Below are 23,793 nucleotides of genomic sequence, written 5' to 3'. Positions count from 1 at the left end.
TCAGAACACAATGAATATTTTCTGCCTATACTTAGTATTACGTGATTTACTATGTCAAATCCATAGACAGGCTGTCTCATAATTTGGATTAGTTGGGCAAGAGCCAGATGGACTAAGTTCTGCCTCTGTTTGGTTTTCTTTCTGCTTTAAATAACCAAGAGCAGACCACTTAAACTGCCTACGTCCCTTTATCTTCCTGGAATGTAAGTAATTATACTTAACTCTCTCTCTCATGAATATCAGTGAATTGTACTTCTGGAGTGATTTTAAATCCCTGTGTTTTGGAAAATGAATGTAATATATACATATGATCATCTTATAATTCTACAATAGAAAGCTTTTGAACTTCTCTAAACTTTAAAATCATTCTTTTGAGACAGCTCTGAAAACATATTTAATCCCCCCCCCCAGTTTAACCTTGTCATAGATGCAGATAGAATTTTGGAAATCCTAGCCATTGAAAATGTTGAAATAGAACAATGTGCATAAAAGCCCTGGTAATATAGTAACTTGACATGCATCATAGATTATGCAGCCTTTTATGTCTTTCACTCCAGCCCTTGAATCCATATTCTATGTGTTCTTTGAGATGGTATAAATTATTTACGACAGCAATATCAAATCTTTTTTTTTAAAAGAAAATCTTACCTCTTCCCCGATTATCCATTTTGACACAGGATCTTGAATTTTCAGAAGATGAAGAGCTAGAGGAGATGAGTGAAATTTTTAAGAATCTGGAAGGCAAGCAAAAAGTTCCTGCAGACAAAGCACATGACAGCTCAGTTGAAAAGGTATTGACACCACTGAAAAGGTCTGCGGATCTGCGCTTAAATCCTGACATCCCGCCGAAGAGAAAGTGTGCGGTTCCGTGATCTCTGCAGGGCGCAGATTCCAACTTCTTTTGGGAGCAGAAATATTTCTCTGAATAACTTTGTTCATGTGCTGTAGGAAAAGCTTTTGCCAAATGTATGAATTAGGCACACTTTGTCTCTGACACTTTCCACTCTTGTTGGTGGCATTCTGATCCCCGCTTGAGTACAAATCACCTGATACGGGCCAGTATAGTACACTGTTGAGAAATGAACCGAGAAGTTCAGCCCTGGGTCTTTGACAGGATGAAATGACAAAGTTAGGAGCCCTATCCCAGTGGCAGAAGTGGAACGTGTGTGTGTGCACGCATACAAGTGTGTATTTACACGTATGTGCATAAGAGAAAGCTGTTCACAGCAGTGCTGGAGGCTGTGATCAGTTCTGTGCAGATGTGGCATAGAAGAAAGGATTTATAGGAGGCAAAGGAGGCGCTATCACCGAGGAAGAGAAAGTCAGCTTGAGAGTCGAGCTAGGGATGCCAGAATCATCTCTTCTTTTGGGCAGTTTTGTCCAAGAATGACACTGCTAGGAGACAGTTGGTAGGTTTGCAATCACTTATTTGCTAACACTGCTCTGGATTCATTTCACACACATGGAATTCAGAAACCCAAACTGAACGACACTATATTGAATCAGTTTCGGTTTCAGTGTGTGTACCTCTTTTAAAACGTGTGGTGTTTCACATCCGTGTGTTTTTCATTTACAAAATGGGATTGTGCTCTAGACGTCATTTTCTTTCTCAAGACTCCTTCCTCTCACTGAGAAAAAAAGATGTTCTAGCAATTACTATTTTCTTTCAGAGGTAGGGACATATTTATAAGGAATATTTATGAGCTCCAAGTGGGGTGGGGGGTCCATAAAACTCTTTAACATAGAGTTCCTTAAACTTCAGTCTGACCGTGTAAAATGTTGAGCGAATTCATATACCAGCTAACATTCCTGAATCTTCTTTGAGTAGAATCATGCAACTTTTTGTAATAGAACTTTAAGCTAGAAGAAACTCTGCATCTAAGGCAAAAGCCCAACAAAGTGAAGCAGTAGTTGCCCGTTTATGTTATCTGCTAGCGGCGGACTCGAGAACCCTCGCCTGAATCCAGGACATTTTCTAGGCCATCTCAGTTATATTTTTTATGACATTGTTTCTTTATTGCTTATAGGACGAGAAAACCAACCAAGTGGAAGGAGCTCTTTGTGGATACAATGAAAACCCAAAAGGTGTGAACACATTTAACTTTAAAAGCTGGATACCTTAACCCACACACATACGTCCATACGCATGTGTGCGCGTATATGCCGTCACTGAGTCATTATAGCTCTTACACCTGTATTCTGCTTTATCCTTTTTACCGTCACCTGACTCTCATAACAAGCTATGAAATATGTGACCCAGGCTGCTTTGTTCTCCGTAATCACCACCACAACTTCTTCACGTAAAGTATTTGCCTGACTCGTGGCTACTAGTGTGTCAGTTTTAAGTGGTTTAAGACGGCCTTTTCACTGCCTTTTTTCCTTTTCAATCAGTAGTAGTGAGTTGGGCTTTTGTCCCACATCTCAATTTATATGCCTGGTGGGCACTGCCAGACCCCGTTGCTAATGACCGGGCTGGCCTGGAGCCACGGCCAGCTGTGTCATGTACCCCCAGAGCTCAGACCTGAGTCTTTGATCCTATCGGGGACATTTAAGACAGGTCCTTCCCCAAGCCTGGCTGTTGGTGTCAGAGAACAGTTGCCACAGAATAGAGGGGTCTGTGGTTACCCTTGAGACTTACATTCTCTGCACCCAAATCATCGGTTTCTGCTGTACAGCCCACCCGTATATCATGTTTCCACACCATCACATCAGAGTGTGCTTTGTGCTGTGTTCTCATTAAAAATAACCGTTTATAGCAGTGGATATCTGACCTGAACTTAGGCACAAGGGGGAATAGTTCCCTTAATACTTTTTTCCTTCTGACTTCTGCAGAAAGAGTAGTTTTAGAATATTTTAATTAAAATGTTAAAATATTTATCATCTGTAAGTATTTTTGGCATGTAGTCTAAAGTGTTAAAAATAAATTAAAAGGAGGATTTAAGTAGTGGATAATACAAAATTAAAGGAATGCATATGCTTCATGAGTGTATTTAAAAGATCATTGTTCGGGGCACCCAGGTGGCTCAGTCGGTTATGTGACTGACTTCGGCCCAGGTCATGATCTCATGGTCCATAGGTTCGAGCCCCGTGTCGGGCTCTGTGCTGACAGCTCAGAGCTTGGAGCCTGTTTCGGGTTCTGTGTCTCCCTCTCTCTGCCCTTCTCCTGCTTGCGCACTCTCTCTCTCTCTCTCTCTCTCAAAAATAAATAAACATTAAAATTTTTTTAATTAAAAAAAAAAAGATCACATCTTTCACCTATATAGCACATATATCAATTTGAAACACTAAAAAGTAACATGTCCATTTGAGTGCAAATAATTTTAAAAAGGTAATTTCTATTTTACGCAAGTCGTTCCTAACACTGTTACCTTTGTAGCTACGTTTGGGTACTAGTCATGCAAACGTCTACAGTGTTGGTTAGGTCATTCTGAGCCTTTTGCCTTAACTCGGCCTTTCAGGAACCATGTAGTGTAGACCTTGTCCCGTGCTCCAGTGCCACGCCCTCTTTAGTATTTACCCTTAAGTCAGGCTTGATGGAGTTGCACTGAGGGCATCAGGAACTTTCTTCTTCTTGTTATTTAGAAAAAAAATATTTTTAAATATATCCTTTTGTAGGGAGCATGTATGACCGTGCAAAGAGCAGTTCTCTAGAAGTCCTGGATGACCCTGAATCAACAAGAAAACACCTAAAAAAACCAAGGAAGGTAAGTGAAATTTACTTTTCATTTTAGTGTTAAGACCAAAGTATCGAATTGCCTCCTCCTCCTTTTTAAATGGTGGTCCACATAATTCAACTCCTTAATATGAGGTTTTTAGACCCAAACACATGTGAAGGATTTCAAGTGCTGTTTGACATGTTAACATGCGTATTTATTTACCGGACTTGAGATTGAGTCAGATTGCCCTGCCAGAATTTAATAGCATGTTCCTTTCAATCATCCCACTCATGCTGATTCAACTCATGGCAAAAGATAACACAAAAGAACTTTCCTGCTTGAATTATAAGAGTATAATCATCATGAGAGTCTAAAAGCAAATAAGACAAAATCGAGAATTAGAGAGGATGAATACAAAAATCAAGATACTCGTGCTTAGGAGAATTTACAATGAGCGACTCCAGTCTCTCCTGCCCAGTACCTGTTCTAGAGTCACTGACGGTCCGATAGAGATGCCGCTGCTCTGGGGAAGTTTCTCTTTCCACTTGCAGAACTTTCTTTAATCATGAGGTCACACTGGAGGGTAGAAGTGTTAGGAGGAAATGTGGATAAAAGGTAAATGAAAGGCCTTGGTGATACCTCTTCAGCCTTCAGATTTGGGTTTAAGTTAGTCATGTCTACATACAGGCCTTTTGTGACCAGCTGCACTTGGGTACATTATGTCCCCTTACTGTTCTCTCACATAACACCCCTTTGTCATCCTTTTTTTGTTTTTATCATAACTGGCAATTACACAGTTAAGTGTATGTTTATTGGCTTTATGACTGTCTCTCCACGGGCCTGCCGCTTCCTGGGATAGAAACTATTTTCTGTTTTGCTTTCCAGCGGATCTTTAGCAGGTGGCGCTGTCCCTGGTACATGGTAAATACTTAGCAAATAGTTTTGGTTGACAGCGAACTATAAAACCTAAGGGAGTGGGAAAGAGGACAGGGTGAAAGTAAAAGCAGGGGCAGCCCTCAGAGCAGTACACGGCTTGTCTCTTGCTACTCTGAAATTCCTTTCAGGGTGACTTCCGGCACAGGTCCCCCGGTGTTAGCTTCGACTAAAAATTACTTCGTGAATAGTCTTACCCCGATGAAAATGGCGTTATGTTTAGATTGCCATATCTAAGAGAGCGTTGTGACCCAGCTCAAAGGATACTTCAGAATTACTATCCTTCTCAGAAGTATAATTTGTACTGTCTGCACATCAGATCAAATATTAGGGACTGTTTAGACTCTCTGTCTAGTAAAAGAACACTTACCAGATAGTCTACTACATAGCAATCCCGTGAAGACATTTTTCCAATTATAAGAGCTCAGGAAAGGACTCTGGAAAAGGAAATGAAATGTGAGGGAGGAAGATGAAAAGCAAAGGAGTCAGGAGACAGAGGAGCCTAAGAGGAAAAGCAGAGTGACGTAGTAGAAATATCTGAAACATACCTCTGACCAAACGAAACTGTGTGTTCTGGAATACATGATTGAGTTGCGAGAATTTTTCAGGCTCTCCAGTCTTAAGCGTTGCAGTCGCCGATAGGTGGTAGGATCTGGATATGCAGCACTAGGAGAGGGCCCGAGCCAGGGAAGGAATGCCATGTGGGAGGCAGTGCAAGCAGACCGCGCAGGGAGCCCCTGGGTGCCAGCGCCAGGGGACGGGACAAAGGTGAGGTCAGGCCAGGATACATTGGGCCGCAGGTGCCAGGCTGAAGAATTCAGTCTTAAACTTGGATTCAGTTTAAATTCTCCTTGATTTCTAGTGGAAAAATGTATTTCAGTAAATGCACATGTCCTTGGCTAAAGAAAAGAAAGTAATGAAAATCATATTTCAAAAGTCAAGCAGTAATAAGTGTATTTCCTTATTAAAGTATATACTGTTATTCTACATATTTTAAAAAGGAAATAGATGATTTAGGTGAGATTTTCTTCCACTCATTCCCACATGATCTTTTTAAATCTGTAGTGAGTATCTCTAACCTTTTTATACCATATGAGCCAAACAAATCAGACAGTTCTTAAAATTTAGAAAATAAATGATGCATTAACTCATATCAAAAGAAACGTATGTTTGAGATTTTACACCCCCCCCCGCACTACTCCAGGTAATTAGACATCCCAAAGATAATCTAAAATTAAAAAAAAAGAAAAGAAGGAATTGTACTCTTGGCATCTACAAAACAGAATTCACCACTGAATTTTGTGTTGGTGATTTTAAATGTTTCAGATACACAGACTATGACCTGTGATTTTAACTTTTGTTAGGTGAGTGTTCTATCTAGAAAGTACCAAATACTACTTTTCCAAACTGTAGTCAGTGCCAATTATTTGGTTCCACAGTTAGCCACTAAGGAAAATGTGTTATCGGCTTAATTTTCAACTAAGGTAGCTAAGGAGGAAAAAAGTAAACTTTTCAGCTATCAAAAATAATTTTATATTATAGGATAAGTTTGTTCATGTATTTATTTAGCATATACTAATCGATTATCACTTAATGTGCCAAGCACAAGGCCAGAGGCTGCAGATTCAGAGGTTAAAGATCCACTGCCTTTCCTTAGTAACTGGGATATGGCAGATTGTCTGGATAGCTCCCTGTGCCAGTTAGCAGTCAATACATTTTTTATTCGTTGTCACTATCGTAAATAAAAGACGCTGACATGGGAATCTCTCCACCAAAAACAATATGCTTGTGAATTCTTGCCTTTCCTAGTTGCTCTCTTTTCTCTGATGGTATGCTCTGTTCATCCATTGCAAGCTACAAATGAGCGCTCACTCACCTCAAGTACACAGTTAGCTTTACTCTGTATCATGAGGAAACGCTGAGGTAGATTACACATATGGTGTCCTGTCATTGTCAGTTTTTCCCAAGCTTGAACCCTGACCGAATCATGACTCCCCTGCTTTTTATTTATTTATTTATTTATTTTTAATTTTTTTCTTGAGAGAGAGAGAGAGAGAGAGAGAGAGAGAGAGTGCGCGCCGCATCAGTGGGGGAGGGGGGGAGCGAGATAGGGAGACATAATCCAAAGCAGGCTCCATGTTCTGAACTGTCAGCACAGAGCCCGATGCGGGGCTCGAACTCACAAGCCATGAGATCATGACCTGAACTGAAGTTGGACACTTAACCGACTGAGCCACCCAGGCCCCCTCCCCTGCTTTCTAAAAATAGCTTTATTGAGGTTTAATTGACATATAATAAACTACACATATTTAAAGTATATAATTTGGTCAGTTTTGACATTATGTGTGCACCTGTGAAACCATAATCACAAGAGCGTGAACAGTGCCGTTATTGGCTGAAGGTTCTTTGTGCCTCTTTGTGATCCCCCTGGCCCCCTGCCATGCTTAGCAAACCTGCTTCCTATTATCATACATTATTTTGCAAGTTCTAGATTTTTATATAAATGAGATCCTACACCACGTACTCCTTTTAATTGTTGGCTTCCTTTGTCCAGCATAATTGTTTTGAAATCCATCCATGCAGGCTACATATTGCTGAGTAATATTCTAAGTGAATTTTTTATATGATGAGTGTATGAATTGAAGTTACTTTATTCTAGCACCACATGTTGAAACAAGATGACTCTTTCTCTACTGAATTTTCTTCACAGAAATCAGTTACCTTTTCATGTGTGGGCATATTTCTGGAGTCTCTGTTCTGTTCCTTCCCCTTGTTTCTCTGGTGCGTATATCACACTGTCTTGATTACTATAGCTTCATAATAAGTCTTGAAATCAGGAAGCATTAGTCCTCCAACTTTGCTCTTTTTCAAACTTGTTTTGGCCATTGCAGGCCCTTTGCATTTCCATGTGAATTTTTAGAATCAGTTTGTCAGTTACTGGAAAAAAAAAGTCTGCTGGGATTTTGATCGGGATTGCTTAGAATCCATGGACGAATTTGGGAAGAATTAATATAGTAACAATATTAAGTCTCCTAACTCATGAAGATACCGTTCCATTTATGGATGTCTTCTTCAATTTCTCTTAGCAATGTTTTGTAGTGTTTAGTGTACAGGTCTTACACAGATATTGTCAGATCTATTTTACGTCTTCTGATTAACTGGTTAGAAGTTTATCATTTTTATTCATTCTTTCAAAGAACCAGCTATTGGTTTCATTGATTTTTCTGTAATGTTTTCTATTTTATTTATGTCCTCTCTAATCTTTATTAGTAAAGCCTTGGATTGCGAGCATAATTAGTTCTGGAAACACGCTTGTAATCCAAAGCACTCAAAGATCAAAGTGAATTTCAAGAACTGTTGGCTCAGGTGTGATCTTGTGATATTTGGTGTCACGTATGGCTCGTCTTGTGGAGCAGTCACAGAGCATGTTACTCGCAATTCAAGATTTTACTGTTGTATTTCCATTCTTTTAGTTTCTTTGGGTTAATTTGCTCTTCTTTTTTTAAAGTTTCTTAAAATGGAAATTGAGGTCACTGATTTGAGACTTTTCTTATTTTTTAATACAGGCTTTTGTGCTATAAATTTCCACTGAAGTAGTTGATATGTTGTGTTTTCATTTTCATTCAGTTCAAAATACTTTCGGATTTCTTCTTTGACTCATGAATTATTTAATTTCAACTTATTTGGGGATTTTCCCTAGATGTTTCTGATATTTTTAACTTAATTACGTTGTGATTGGAGAACATCCTTAGTATGACTTGAGTCCTTTTAAATTTATTAAGACTTGTTTTAGATGCAGAATCGGGTCCATCTTGGAAAGTGTTCCATGTGTACTTGAGGAGGTTGAGAAGAACACTGTTGTTGGGTACAGTGTCCTACCAATACCAGTTGTGGCAAGGGGGTTGACGGTGTTGTTCAAGTATTTTCTATCCCTTCTGCGTTGCTGTCTACTTGTCAGATCGATTATTAAAAGAATTAAAAATTCTTGAATAGGGGCACCTGGGTGGCTCAGTCAGCTAAGCATCTGACTCTTAATTTTGGCTCAGGTCATGATCTTGCAGTTCGGGAGTTCGAGCCCCACACTGGGCTTCATGCTGACAGTGTAGAGCCTGCTTGGAATTCTGTCTCTCTCTTTCTCTCCCTTTTTCTCTCAAAATAAGTAAATAAGCTTAAAAAAAAACCCCTGAATATAATTGTGGATTTGTCTCTTTCTCTTTGTACTATTAGTTTTTGCTTCATGTATTTTAAAGCTGTTCTTAGGTTCTGAACATTTAGGATTGTTCTGATCTCTTAATTGGCCCCCTCACCACGAGATGGCCTTCTTCACCCCTGAGAATGATCTTTACTCTGAAATCTGCTAGGTCTGATATTATACAGCCCTTCTGGCTTTCTTTTGATGAGAGTTATCATGTTATATCTTTTTCCATCATTTTACTTTTAACCCATTTGTGATTTTACATTTGAAGCACATGTTATACAGACAGTATCTAGATGCGTTTTGCTTTTTTATCTAGTCTGACAATCTCTGCCTTGTAATTGGAGCACTTAGACTATATTTAATCTGATTCTTAATGCACTTACATTTAAATTTGTCATCTCACTATTTATATTCTTCCTTATCCCTGAAAAATGCTAAGGTTTGTGTTGTCTGTTACCAGTATGGCTGTGCTCTCTTTCTTTAGGTTAGCTCTTGCCTGATACATCCATTTTTATTCTTTGATTTGTGTTTTAGAGGAGTCTTTTGCAAATGGCCTATAAGCTGGATTTTCGTCTTTAGAATTTTTAACATACATCCCTAAGATCTAAAGCTAATTAATGTTCCTGTCTTTTCCCCAAAATAATAGCAAGATCTTAGAAGAGCCATCTCTCCTGTCACCCCTTCCTTCCCATTTTACATGTTATCGTATCAAGTATTTTAAGTTTTTAACCTCCCCAATTAAATGTTGCTATTATTTGTTCTACCACTTTCTTACTCACCATTCCTTTTTACATCTCAGATATCCTTTTTGGGATCCTATTTTTTCCCTCCCTGAAGAAATCCTTTGGATGTTCTGTCCATTTTGTAGTTAACATTTTCGGTTTCTGTCCCCTTGCAAATCAATGATGCGATGACTGGGCGACAGTTATTTTCTCTAGCTATCTTCCCCTATTGCTCCTTTTAAGAAACGTGCTTTAGTATATACTTGCTGATAACTTTGTATATCATCTGTCATTTCTCTCTGGCTGTTTTTCACATTGTTTACCTTTGATGTGTTTCAGTTCACTACCAGATGCCCACGTGTGGATTGTTTTGCTTTAACTGTCTTCTAATTCATTATGACTCTTGACTCTGAGAATTCAAGTCATTCATCAGTTTAAGAAAATTCTCATCCATTGTGTATTTGAATATTTCCTCCTCTTTGGAATGCTGATTTGAAATTTTCCTTTTTAAAAAAATTTTTTAGTGTTTTTTTTAATGTTTATTTATTTTTGAGAGACAGAGCATGAGCAGGGGAAGGGCAGAGAGATAGGGAGACACAGAATCTGAAGCAGGCTCCAGGCTCTGAGCTGTCAGCCCAGAGCCCGATGTAGGGCTCTAACTCAAAAACCGCGAGATCATGACCTAAGCCGAAGTCAGATACTTAACCGGCTGAGCTACCCAAGCACCCTTTAGTGTTTATTTTTGAGAGAGACAGAGACAGAATGTGAGTGGGGGAGGGGCAAAAGACAGAGGGAGATACAGAATCTAACGCAGGATCCAGGCTCTGAGCCAGCACAGAGCCTGATGTTGGGCTCAAACTCAAGAACTACAAGATCATAACCTGAGCGGAAGTTGAACACTTAACCAACTGAGCCACCCAGGTACCCCCTGCTATGAAATTTTTCATTCTGTTGTCCATGCCTCCCAGTGTTACTTTCCCATTGTCTGTGTCTCTATGTAATATTTGGGGGGAATTTCACAGCTCTCATATTTCAGACCTCTTTGATGCCATAGTTTCTTTACAACTAAAACTAATCTTTTCAGTCTACCTATTGTTATTTCATTGATTATATTTTTCTCATTTTGAAATGAAGTTCTTTTTTGATTCTTTTTCAAATCACTCTGATCTTTTAAAAACTAGTGTCTTGTTTTGTGCTCATGTTTTTGATCCTGGTCCTTTAAATAATTTAAGCACATTTACATCGTATATTTTGTTATTCCAATGTCAAACATCTACAGGAATTCAAATCAGTCTGTTGCTTTGGTTGACTTGCAGGTACTGACTTGCTTCCTCATGTGTTGCAAAATTGCGATTCTGAGTTCGTGATCAGCAGAGACTTTTTGTGAACACCCTTTAAGGTTTCCATTAAAATCCATCCATAGAGAATTTGGCTGAGCCTCTGCTGGCTCCCGTGGGCGTTACCATTCCTGGAACATTAAGGTTTCCGCCCCCGCGCCAGTAGAGTAAACGGGAACCCGGCCTCACACAAGGAAAACGCGCTTCTCCCTCACTCACCCCCTGGACCAGGGGACACGTGTTACTGTGTCACCTTCCAGTGTTTGTAGGTGGGCTTACTTAAGGGCATAGTCCCTAGAGTGTCCTCACTTTATGTAGGGGTCTCGGTCCCGGTTTCCCACATTTTATGAGATCAGATATGTTTAACAAAGTGAGTCTAAGTTGTGAGATCAGTAAATGCCGTTTTAATGCTCGCTCACCTCTGAGGCTTCCTGTTCTCTCTTCATTTTGTGGCCCACAGGGATTTCCCTTCATTTTTTGGTGAACTGCCATACACATTATAAAATTGTATTTTTTATATTAGCCTTTCCTGGTATTTCTGCTGGTTAGCAGAACTTTCGTGATAGGGATTCCTGCACAATAGCAGAAACAAAAGAGGGGTTCCCCCATTGTAGGCCATAGACCCTTTCCAGGCTGGCCTTTTTGGGTTATACCTTTTCACTTTAGTTCCTCCATTTTTCATGACTAATGGCAAACAATTACTTGCATTATTTTGATTTCCAAAGGAGCCACGTCCTCACCTGTGTTTTGTTTGAGGCATCTTATCAGAGCCTCTATTTGTGCTGTTACTCTTCAGGAATCCTGTTTTCTCTCCCACGAAATCCTCAAAGGGTTTAAGTCAAATGGAACTTTCTAGTCATCATCTATCTCCCTTGATTTTTCCTGTCTGTGCTCTGTTGGCCACTCCCTTCTCGATACATTTTCCTCTGTGGCCTCTGAGGGGCCTCTCTCTCCTGATTCTGTTCTTCCAGAGCTCTGTCCCCAGCGCTGGCTCCTTTTTCTCTGCCTGTGCCCCACATGCGGCTCCTCTTCTGCTCCCTTTACTGTCCGCCTGCGATCCTGGGTTATGGCGGCTACCTTCCTCTCACCAGCTGTTATGTGTCTTCTCCCTGTTTGTGGCCCCGGACTCCCCTGAGCAGCAGATCCATATATCCGGCTGCCTCCTCAGACCCCAGGGGCCCCAAAGCCATCATTTGGCAGCAGTAACACTTGGCCGGAAGTTCCGATCTACAGGAATGGGGAAATCCTCCAGAATACCCTACTTTTCCTTTTTTTTTTCCTCTGTCTTGTCACAATACAACAAAGTGAAATACTGACTTCACTCTTTAAAGAAAAATGATCATGGCTTTGGCTGTGTTGCAAGTTAAATCCTGGAAGGTCTTGTGCTAGGGAGGAGTCGATTGCCATTGGTAAAAGAAGGCGCTGCTGGACACCAGCAATGTCCCTTGGTACATTTGGTGCCCTGTCAGGGCGTGATGAAATAGTGTTCAGACTAGTTGAAAATTATACCCCCTAAATCCTGTTAAATGGCTATTCATCTACTGAAATGAATTCTGTGTGTGTGTGGGTTTTTTTCTAGATTTTCCTCTATAAAAGGATGTCATTCACGAGTCAAAAAAGTATGCAGAGTAATAATGAGCCACTCCCAGAGATAAAACCAATAGGAGATCAAATAGCTTTTAAAAGCAATAAGAAAGATGCCAACCAGAACCACAAGGGGAAAAATCGTCAGGATACTTCACTCCCAAGTATGGCGAGAAGGTCAAAATCTTGTACGATACTGTGAATATACAGTCGTGTCTCCATGGTTACCAAGCATGTTGTAACTTATACTTGAAAACCATTCTGACTTCTGAAGGAAAGTTTCTGGTAACAAACCTTTCAAGGCAGAAGTTAATCGTATGTTTTATTTTGAATGTTACAACCAGTTTTGGTGTTTATTTATGCTAATATTTTTGACCAGCAATTTCAAAAGATGTGTATCTCAAACTCTCCTTCACGTTCTGTGGCCTTAACTGTTCAGTGTTGCATAAAATATATATTTTTATATATAAAACTATTAAATTAAGATACTTCATAGTTTTACTGAACAGTTTATAATTTCATAAGGCAATGTTTGCAATCTCATGACACTGTAACAGTTTTTAATGTATTTGCAATTTTTCAAAACTGAGTCAAAATTGTTTTTGATGAACACATTTTAATAAACTATATCTGGTCACTTCCACTGGTTAAATGTGTGACTATCAATAAAATTAAGAGGTAATTTGAGGTTCTCTATCAGTGGACAGAATGGGGGCAAAAAAAAACCTGTTTATTTTTAAAATACTGGGAGACACAAAATTCGTTTAGCTCCGAGTAAAGAAAATATCAGTGCAACTCTGTCAACACTACATCTTTGTGGAGAGAAACTGTTGACATTTCTTTGCCTCCCACTCTTGTTCCGAGAGGGCATTTGGCGCGGGAGCGTGGCAGGCTGGGGGGAATGATCAGGAGGGTTTAACCTGCCCCAGATCGCCACCGTTAGCGGAACGAGACACGGCCAGGCTCGCTCACTCCAGCCGGGTCCAGCGGGGACCGCAGTAAGCGCGGGGCTCTGTCTCGCGGTGTGCCCCCACAGGGACCAGGAAGGGGAGAGTTGTCACGTCAACTCTGACACAAACGTTGCTCTCTTGCACTCACAGATGCTATGTGTTTAATGGAGCAAACCACCTTCATTTTGGCCCTTCTGGCTTCTGACTGAAGCATTTGTTCAGCCACAGTCACTCTTGCCCCATTCGAGGACAGGAAAAGAAACTCCATTCTTGTTTCATGCGAAGGGCTGCCAGTCTAGAGTAGATGTGCTTTGAAATGTTACAAAATAGTCTTCTGTGTAAATACTACATTGAGGTGAATTCTGATTTTGCTTTTGCCCCGAGAGTACTAGTACAGTGTTGCAAAAATACTTCACCCAAAAGTAAAGCGTAGGAGCCAAGTGGAAGTGAAGCACACAAATGGTACCAGCCGTGCCAGCCGTGGGATGCACCATTCAAAGATGGCCCCCAGGGTTCCCATCGGCTGGGATACTTACCCTGAATGATCCCTTCCCCGTGAGCGGGCAGTGAATATGATGAAATACCACACTGTTGCTTAGGTTACATTATATGCAAAAGGTGAAAGATTTTGCAGTTTAATTAAAATTCCTAATAAGCCAACTTTATGCAAAAGGGAAATCATGCTAGATGGGTCTGACCTAATCGGGTGAACCCTTTCAAAGAGGCACTAGAGGTGAGAGGTGGAAGAAGTCATAAATTCAGAGAGTGGAGATGCTGATTTGAAGAAGCAAGCTTCCATATTACAGAGAGGGCCATGAACTAGTGAGTGGTGGGAGGCCGCTGGGATGTGAGGGCCGCCATCCTACAGGTGTGAGGCACTGAATTCTGCGAATAACCGGTGAGGCTAGAAGAGAAGCCCAATCCTCAGGTTAGACCATAGCCCTGGCTGACACCCTGACTTTAGTCTTGCGAGGCCCTGAGCAGAGGGCCTGGCTCAGTAGCGCCCAGGCTCTTGGCCCAAGAAAATTATGAGATAATAAATATATGTTCTTTTAATCCGCTAACTTTACAATAATTTGTTATGCAGCAATAGAAACCAATAGCACTTTTATTCTGGCAAAAGGCCTTTCTTTCTGGTGGCTTCCACCATCAGAGCCAACATGAGAGTTCATAGAGGCTGCTAGCAAGACAGGGGTCTCCGTCTTAGGAACATAATCATGGAGGTGGCGTTTTGTCACCATTGACGCGTCCTGTTGGTTAGAAGCAAGGCACAGGCTCCAGTCGTGCTCAGGATGAGGGCAGGACATGAAGATCAGGAGGCAAGGACTTGAGTGACAGAGGCTCTCTAAGAGCCTACCCACCATACCGCTCATGTGGCCAATTCTGGAAAAGGAGAACAGTATAGGTTACAGACCCAAGGACGGACTAAGTCAAAGCACTTGCAAGAGGTGGACATGAAACCAGCGTCATATCACGAGAGAGCAGCCCTGCTTTCTCAGATGCCTGCAAGAGTTCAGACTTTAATAAGGCGGTTGGTGGAGAATCATCAACACTGAAAGTCCGTTTTAGTGGTAGGAGTAAATACCTTTGTAAAAACCCACATTAGAACACCATTCCAGTTGTCTGCCCATGGACCGTAAATGCTCGTGTTATATTGGTTTCCTAGCCGTGGTTTCATATCTAGCTTTTCCTTTGAGAAAAGGAAAACTAAGAAAACAGTCACAGTTACATGGGTGGAAGGGAGCAAATGGGGAACGATTCGGCATTCTCAACTGGAGTGACTTGGGCAATTCAGAAACCTAAGCTTCCTGCATGGATGGGAAGGAGAGCGGTGGATGCTAACCTTAAACAAACAAAAAACAAAGCTCACGTATTTGAGAATGCTTCAAAAGAAGCCAGAAAGAAATCACTGATATGATTGAATAGAATGACCAACTTATACTAGTTTCAAAAATAAAAGGAATTCTATTTACCAGTAACCTTAGCTTAATAGAAAGTGAAATGATGTATTTTAATCCTCGAAACCATTCATCTTCATTATCCTTTCCACTAATTCTTCTTTCCTCTATATAATAAAGTTGCTTTGGACATTTTTTTTAAGTTTATTAATTAATTTTGAGGAGGGAGGGGCAGAGAGAGACAAGGGAGAAAATCCCAAGCAGGCTCCATGCCGTCAGCACAGAGCCTGACGCAGGGTTCTGTCTCACGAATTGTGAGATCAGGACTGAAGCTGAGATGAAAAGTCAACCGCTCAGCTGACTGAGCCACTCAGGCTCCGCTGCTTTGGAAGTTTTTACTGACCTTTTTGGGACTTGAACATAGAATGTGTTGACTTGAACATTTAGGCGATCACTGGCCTTGTTCAGATTATTATGAACCAAATGTGAAATGGATATTAACTTAGAAAATGTCAGTAGTGGTAGAACTTTTTAGGCATCATAAAGGAGCACACAAATCCATGTCAAAACATTAAAGAAAAAGGAACACTCGGGAGGCACTAAGACCCTGCTATGTATGAGGAAACCGTATTGTTCTCGGAAGGTGCTTGCGTTACTTTCCTAGGCTTCTGGAACAAAGTACCCTAAACTGGGTGGCTTAAAACAATAGAAATTGATTGTCTCATTGTCCTGGAGACCAAAAGTCTGAACTTGAGGTGTTTGCAGGCCCACGCTTTCTCTGGCGCAAGCCTCTCCCAACTTCCCGTATGGCCTCGGGTGTTGTCTTCTAGATGTATCACTCCAACCCTTTGTCCTCACCACGTTGTCTCCACATTGTCTTTGTTCTGTGGCATGTCCATCTCCATTTCCGAATTTCCCCTTCTGTAAGGACACTATAGTCCTATTGCATTAGAACTCACCCTACTGACCTCATTTTAACTTGATTATTTCCTTAAAGTCTCTTTTTCCAAATAATACCAACATTGTGAGGGCTTAAGACTTCAGTATCTTCTCCAAGAGACCGTTCAACCCATAGTAAGACTTGAGATTGAAAGCCACACATCTCACAAAACCACCTCAGGCATTCACAGTCTCTACTCTCTTATATTCTTGCTATGGATTTTCCTAAAAGGTAAAGACTTGCAAAATTCTGGATCTTTACTGATAAAGTATCTTCAGTGGGGGCACTCTGTGATACTGAGATTTCTATGTAATGTACCCCAGGTACATCAAAACAGGGATTGCAGTGAGGGTTATATTTTCCAAGATCCCACACATGGTGGACACGTGTTAAATGTCAAATGACTGTCACATACATTATCCCACATACAGTCCCAGAGTTTGGGTAAGGATCTGTTTCTTAGAAATGTGTACATACCCACTGTGCATTTAAACTCCGTTTTTTAAAGTATTTACCATATGGTTTATTGCAGTGTAATTCTGCCCAGAGGCCATTATAAATCTGTAGAGGGAAAAGAAAGCCTTTCCATGAGCAGGAGAGAATCTCTTCCAACAGAAGCAGTGAACACCATCAGAAGCATCCAAAAGAAAATTAGGCCAATTCATTTTATAATCATCAGGGTTGGCCACAAGAATGAAGCCAAAATTATTGTCACAGACCTCTACCCTCAGGGACCCAAGGGGCAGTGGAGTTAGAGGTGAAACTCTGGCTAATTCTTTGGGGAGGCAGCCAGACTGATTTCTTTATCATGCTCCTGAGTTTCAATTAAGCATTTTTCTGCCTGCTTTGATTTTGGGAGGCTGCCAAGACTGAAAACATTTCCATACTTAAAATTTCCTTTTGCCAGCAGGGGACATGGTTTAAAGATTTTTTTCATCTGATAGTAGTTCTTTGGAAAGGCTTACAGTACCTTTTGTAGGTTTCAAATGTGGTTTACTTTTTTACCTTGTAAGACTAAGAAGAGTAAAAAGAGACAAATCAGAAGATTGGAAGGTGTTTACCTCACGAATGATGAGGATATTTTAGTGAATTAAAGTATTTAAACCAAGGGTCATGTAACTAAAACAAGACTGTGCCCAGTATGGCCCGATCCGCAGCATTTTATTTTATTTTTTTATGTTTGTTTATTTTTGAGAGAAACAGCGTGAATGGTGGGGGAGCAGAGAGAGAGACAGGGAGACACAGAATCTGAAGCAGGCTCCAGGCTCCGAGCTGTCAGCACAGAACCCAACACAAAACTCCAACCCATAGACTGAGATCATGACCTGAGCCAAAGTCGCACACTTAACTGACTGAGCCACCCACGTGCCCCTGATTCTCAGCATTTCAAAAATAAGGTCGAAATCTGGGTTTTTATATGGATAACTCATTTGCATGCATGGACACATGTGCATGCATGTATATAAGTTAGGGAGAGCCAAACCGTCGCTGCTGGTTGAATATGGCCCATAAGAAGCAATTTGTGACCTCCCTTCTAAACAAAGTGCATGCTTTTGGCAAGAGGGATTTGTTCACAAGAATGATATGTTCAAAGAATTAATTAGGCCGTGGATTTATCTGAATTGTAACCTTTTCCTAGTTTTATATCAGATTTTAAGCAGGAAAAGAGAGCTAAAGAATTAACAAGGGGAACCTGTGTGGCTCAGCCAGTTAAGCATCTGACTTCGGCTCAGGTCAAGATCTCACGGCTCGTGGGTTCGAGTCCCACCTTGGGATCTGTGCTGACCGCTAGCTCGGAGCCTGGAGCCTGATTCTGATTCTGTATCTCCCTCTCTCTCTGACCCTCCCCTGCTTGTGCTGTCTTTCTTGGTCTCAAAAATAAATTTAAAAAACATTAAAAATAAATTAAAATAAATAAATAAATAACCATTAAAAATTTTTAAAAGGAAAGTTCAGTCAATGGTAAACATCTGTCCCAAGGTGAAAAAAATTTTTTTATATTCTAGAAAACCTATTGAACTTTCTCACAATCAATCTTTACAAGTGATTTGTTTAGAATTGTCAAAATAGTAGCATGCTACTTTTTAAATTTTTGCAGACGTTTCCCTGTGGGCATGAAGATTATTATAACAAAAGTTTTCTATGAAAAGTCTTCGTCAGTTGCTTAAAATCATTAAAATTCTGTGCATAGGAATGTTTACTTTCATTTGTTTGGATAATGTTTGTTTTCCAACTAGGCATCAGACTAATATTGGCTCCTTAGGTATTATAATTATTTGATTTACTGCATATAGCAATTAACAATTACAAAATTATATAAAAGTGTCAACCAATTCGGGAAAACTTTTAAGCCTCAGATGGATGTATAGGTTGATTTTCCTCATTACTAGATACTGTACAACTTTAGAAATTAAAGCTAGAGACTTTAAGCATGAAATCTGGACAGAAACATTAATCTCTTATGTGTTTTAAAAAATTTATTGTGAGAGATTTCAAATATTTAGAAAAGTAGGCGGATGGATATAATAAAGGCCCATGAACCCCTCACGTGGATTTGAGTGAATTACACTTTGCTCTCTGTTCCACGTTCCACTCCCACATCCTGACATTCCAACCCTGATCACATCAGTACACGTTTCTAAAAATGAGATTTGTGTGGGTATCTGTGATGCCCGCATTTTCACTTAACAAGTTATCAGTAATTTTGTAATCTCAGCTATTGGCTCCCCAATCTCTTACTCAGATTTCCCTTGTTCTTCCCAGAATATCTTTTAGAAGCCGGTTCACTTAAATCGAGAACCAATCAGGTCCATGCATTATATTAGGTTGTCTCTTAAGTCTCTCTTAATCTCGAGGAGTTCCCTCTTCATCTATTTGTCATGACACTAAGTTTTGACAAACGGAGACAGTTGTCTTATGAAATAATCCCAGGCTTTAAAGCAAGTCTAGGGGCACCTGGGTGGCTCAGTAGGTTGAGTGTATGACTTCAGCTCAGGTCATGATCTTGTGGCGTGTGGGTTCAAGCCCCGTGTCGGGCTCTGTGCTGACAGCTCAGAGCCTGATGCCTGCTTCCGATTCTGTGTCTCCCTTTCTCTCTCTCCTCCTCTCCTGCTCACACTCTGTCTCTCTCTTGCCCTCTCTCTAAAAAATAAACATTAAAAGAGTTTTTTTGAAGCAAGTCTGGAGTCTTCTGGTAGTTCCTAGGAAGTGGCCCAAACCATTCAGACACTGAGAACAGACAGAAAAGGTGGTCAAATACATAGATTTGAAGCATTTGAATGTATCAGAGTGCTGTGAAGATAGTATGGGGCCAAAATCTGGGAAGAAGGAGGCCCGAATAGATGTGCCTTGCTCATGGGGCTGCTTTTCAGCAAAAGGTATTAGTTGCTTCTAAAGTCTAACATTTTCAGGGCACCTGGGTGCGTCATTCGGTTAGGTGTCTGACTTCGGCTCAGATCATGATCTCAAGGTTTGTGAGTTCGGGCGCTGGGTTAGGCTCTGTGCTGACAGCTCAGAGCCTGGAGTCTGCTTCGGATTCTGTGTCTCCCCCTGTCTCTGCCCCTCCCCTGCTTGCACTCTCTCTCTGTCTCTGAAAAATGAATAAATGTTAAAAAAATTTAAATTCTAACATTTTTAAGGAATTAATACAGAAGATGGAGAATTTTGGTAGAAAATGGAAACTTTAAAAAAAAAAAAGAACAAATATGTTGGGCTCTGCCCTGACAGCGTGGAGTCTGCTTGGTATTCTCTCTCCCTCTCTCTGCTCCTCCCCTGCATGCACACGTGTTTTCTCTCTCTCTCTCTCTCTCTTTCTCTCCCTCCCTCACTCCTTCTCTCTCTGTCTGTCTCTTTCAAAATAAATATTTTTTTAAAAAGGACTAAATGTGAATTCTAGAACTAAATGCAAGCAGTGAAACTAAGACATAATTATATGGGCTTAATAGATTGACAGAGGGAAAAATGGTAAACTGAAAGCTAGGCCAGAAGGGACTATTCAGACTGAAGCACATGGAGACAAAAGGATGCAAAATATAGAAAAGAGTCGCTGAGACATTTGTGGTCCTGTGAAAAGGTTGACTATGTGTGTATTTGGAATCCCAAAAGGAAAAGGAAAAATAGAACTGAAGTACTATTTAAAGAAATCATTCCGAGAGAACTTTTCAAGACCAAAAATTATCAGCCCAAAAATCCAAGAAGCACTAGAAACCTCAGGCAGGGAAAATATAAAGCCACACCAATGCCCTTCATAGGAAAAAAAACAACACTTTTTTTCATGTTTTAATTAATTTTGAGAGATAGCGACAGAGTGAGTGGGGGAAGGGCAGAGAGAGAGGGAGATACAGAATCCAAAGCAGGCTCCAGGTTCTGAGCTGTCATCACAGAGCCCCATGCGGGGCTCAAACTCACTCCCGGTGAGATCATGACTTGAGTTCAAGTTGGACGCTTACCAACTGAACCACCCAGGTGACCCATGAAAAAACCTTTTAATACTTGTAATAGTAGCTCCTATCTTTTATGCTACTTGACACCTTTTAAGCCCACCTCACCCTCTTTCCCTTCTGCCCCACATCTGGGCAAGCTGCTAAGAAGGCTCAGGTGTTGGGGCACCTGGCTGGCTCAGTCAGTAGAGCATACAACTCTTCATCTCGGGGTTGTGGGTTTGAGCCCCACATTGGGTGTAGAGATTACTAAAGATCATTTTTTTTTAAAGGGAAGTCCAGGTGTTCTCTTCTTTGGCATCAGACCAAAGTTCGAACCTTGGCCTATGGGTGAAAACCCTTGGTCCAGCCCCATTCCTGACCACCACACGAATCCCGAGCCGTTCCCCTTCCCCTGCCTTCTCAAACCATCCTCAGACCAGCTCCGGAAGCCGACCCTGCTCTCCCCCATGAGCCTCATCGTGTGCAGCAGACCTTTCCTCCTTTTGGGCTATGTGTATGGCCTCATCGGTTTCCTTATCAGAAGTAAATCATCTTCCTGCCAAGGGTTCATTTCACCCACAGTACCACTATAGATAAGAATATCACAGGGCGCCTGAGTGGCTCAGTCAGTTGAGCGTCCCACTTCGGCTCAGGTCATGATCTCATGGTACATGGGTTTGAGCCCGGTATTGAGCTCTGTGCTGATGGCTCAGAGCCTGGAGCCTGCTTCAGATTCTGTGTCTCCCTCTCTCTCTGCCCCTCCCCTGCTCGTTCTCTGTTGCTCTCTGTCTTTCAAAAATAAATAAAAATGTTAAAAAACATTTTTAAGAAAGAATATTGCAAGTGACTAGAAAGAATGTTGTATTACCTCAAAAGGAACACTTAGGACTTAATAACTGACTTGTCAACAGAAACATTGAAATCTGGAGGATAATATCATTTTTTAATATGCTGAAGGAAAACAACTGTCAAGTTAGAATTCCACGCCCAGAGAGAAGTGGCTTCGGGAATGTAGGTGAATAAAGGCATTTTAAGACAAAAAGGGATAGTATTCGTCAGGTTTGTGTTCCTTAAGATGGTAGTTCTCCACCAGGGGGGGCAATATTTGGAGACTTTTTTTTTTTTTGTCCTAGGAGGGCAGGGGGCTGGGAGTAGGGATACTGCTGGCATCTAGTGGGTAGAAGGCAGGGGTGCTGTTGAACATCCCATAATGCACGGGACAGCCCCCCAAAAATGAACGACCCATCCCAAAATGTCACCAGTACGGCAGCTGAGAAACGCGGTCCCCGAGAAAGGAAAATTTGGGATGACACAGACACCAGTAAGCAAATGCTTTATAACCGCTCTCTTCGCCATGTCCCAACCCTGGGAACCGTCCGCGTATCTTCTGTGGTGAGCGGAAAGCAAACAGTAGCAGGTCCCTACGATAGAATACTCCTCAGCGTGAAAAAGAAATTATGGGTAGATGCCAGCGACATGAAGGAATCACGAGAGCGTTATGCTGAGTCAAAGAAACCAGTCTCACCAGGCCACCTGTGTATGATTTCATTTCTGTGACGTTCTCGGAAAGACCAGACTCATGATGGGGAACAGAGGGGTGGTTGTGAGGGTTTGGGAGGGGGAGGGTGTGACTACAAAAGGGTAGCGTAAGGTAAATTTTTTTGGAGAGATGAACTGTTTTGTGTCCTGATTTGGGCAGTGTTACCAGAAAAGGTACTTGTGTAAAATTTATCGAGCTGTACATCTAAAAAAAGGTCCGTTTTGTTACTTGTTTGTATTTTTTGATACAATAAAAATATACTTTAAAAACTTCAATTCACTCAAATTATGTGTTCCCAAAACTGTGAGGGTTGCCAATCTAGCTTAATCTGCAGGTAAGATTTGGCTTTTTTTTTTTTTTTAGAGTAGTGGCTCATTGCCAAGGGTATATGTAAAACACAGGGAAGTTTTTAAAAATAGTAACTGTCTCTGCCCTACCTGGTTCCGATTCACTAGGTCAAGACCAGGGCCTGGATATGTCTCTTCAAATAATTCCAGAGGCAATCGTGATACATCAAGTGGAGAATAACTGATCAGAATTGGCAAATCACTACAAAACCTCAGAATGCTATTTCTTACAAGTAAGCCGTGAGATCATTAGACATCAGAAATTTCCACATTGGTTTCTATTAAGGATCCTCGTTGCCTTAATCTCTGTAGTTTAATTGCTGTAACAAATGCTAAATCTAAATTGTTTAATAACCAATAAATGTTTATTTCTTGGTCATGTCCAAATATACCAAGGGTCAGCCTTGCTTCACAAGGTATGTCAGGGACCTTAGGTGTTACCATTGGATGACTTTGGTATCACCTTTGTGCCTTGGTGTCCTCCAGGCCTGGAAGGTGTACGTCTCCCTTCTGCCTACATTGCATTGCCAATCAGTGGTATGGGCCCAACTTCAAGGTAAATTGAAAATAGAGGCCAATTGTGATCCCAGGAAAGCAAGGAAGCTGCCACAATTGGATATGCTTACTATGCCAGTGGGGGGCATATCCACGTGCCTTTACAGTTACCCGAGTGAAGGGCCATAGAATATTTCATACTCCTTATGGACTAAAACTCATTTTTAAGTCCATTCACTCTGAAGAAAATAGTGAAGTTTCCCAAGCATGATTGTGACTTCCTACGAATACTAGAAAATGCTTAATGGACTTTAACCAAATCCCAAATTCCCCTTTGCCAAGGACCCACCAGCCTCAGGTGAAATGACGTGACTGGGCTTTTCCAACTCCATCGAGCCTTACACAAATAGAAGAACCCTCCCTGCTTGCTTTTGATCACAAGGACCTGCTGACATCAGCCCTGGTTTGTCAGCTCTGTTCTCCAGAATGAATATTCAGTGAAGATCCACACAGATCTATTTCCCTCCCTCCTACCACCCACACACACAGTAGTGTGCTCTTGGAAAAAAAAAAAAGCTCATTACACATTTATTATTGCAGTATATGAAAATATTATTTATAACCCTAGCATCTATGCCCTGTATCTTAGCAGATATGATAGATACACTGGATATGGCATCATAGAAGTATTCCATATCTCATATCTCTCTCACTTTCCACTTAAGTGCTCAAAAAAAAATAATCCTTTGGGTTGTGTGATAGTGATGCCAGC

The 23,793-nt window shown here is 41.0% G+C and overlaps 1 protein-coding gene across 6 annotated transcripts in view; it reads left to right on the top strand.

Annotated features, from left to right (window-relative positions):
• Positions 1-22,915, top strand: part of RPGR (retinitis pigmentosa GTPase regulator) — a 61,859-nt gene extending 38,944 nt beyond the window's left edge. For 3 of the 6 annotated variants that reach the window (XM_029929439.1, XM_029929442.1, XM_029929440.1), the window contains 4 exons: positions 678-791; positions 2,028-2,085; positions 3,616-3,704; positions 12,426-13,091. In XM_029929439.1, coding sequence (XP_029785299.1) covers positions 678-791; positions 2,028-2,085; positions 3,616-3,704; positions 12,426-12,632 — 468 coding nt within the window. In that variant the 3' untranslated portion in view covers positions 12,633-13,091. Of the gene's footprint in view, positions 1-677; positions 792-2,027; positions 2,086-3,615; positions 3,705-12,425; positions 13,093-22,634 lie in introns of those variants that run through there. The other 3 variants (XM_029929444.1, XM_029929445.1, XM_029929441.1) reach the window with 2 other exon arrangements.
• The last annotated feature ends 878 nt before the right edge of the window (positions 22,916-23,793 follow it).

Source organism: Suricata suricatta, chromosome X, assembly GCF_006229205.1.
Source record: "Suricata suricatta isolate VVHF042 chromosome X, meerkat_22Aug2017_6uvM2_HiC, whole genome shotgun sequence".
Classification (NCBI taxonomy): domain Eukaryota; kingdom Metazoa; phylum Chordata; class Mammalia; order Carnivora; family Herpestidae; genus Suricata; species Suricata suricatta.
Note: the sequence above shows the minus strand (reverse complement) of the source record. Positions and strands in the feature narration are given on the sequence as shown.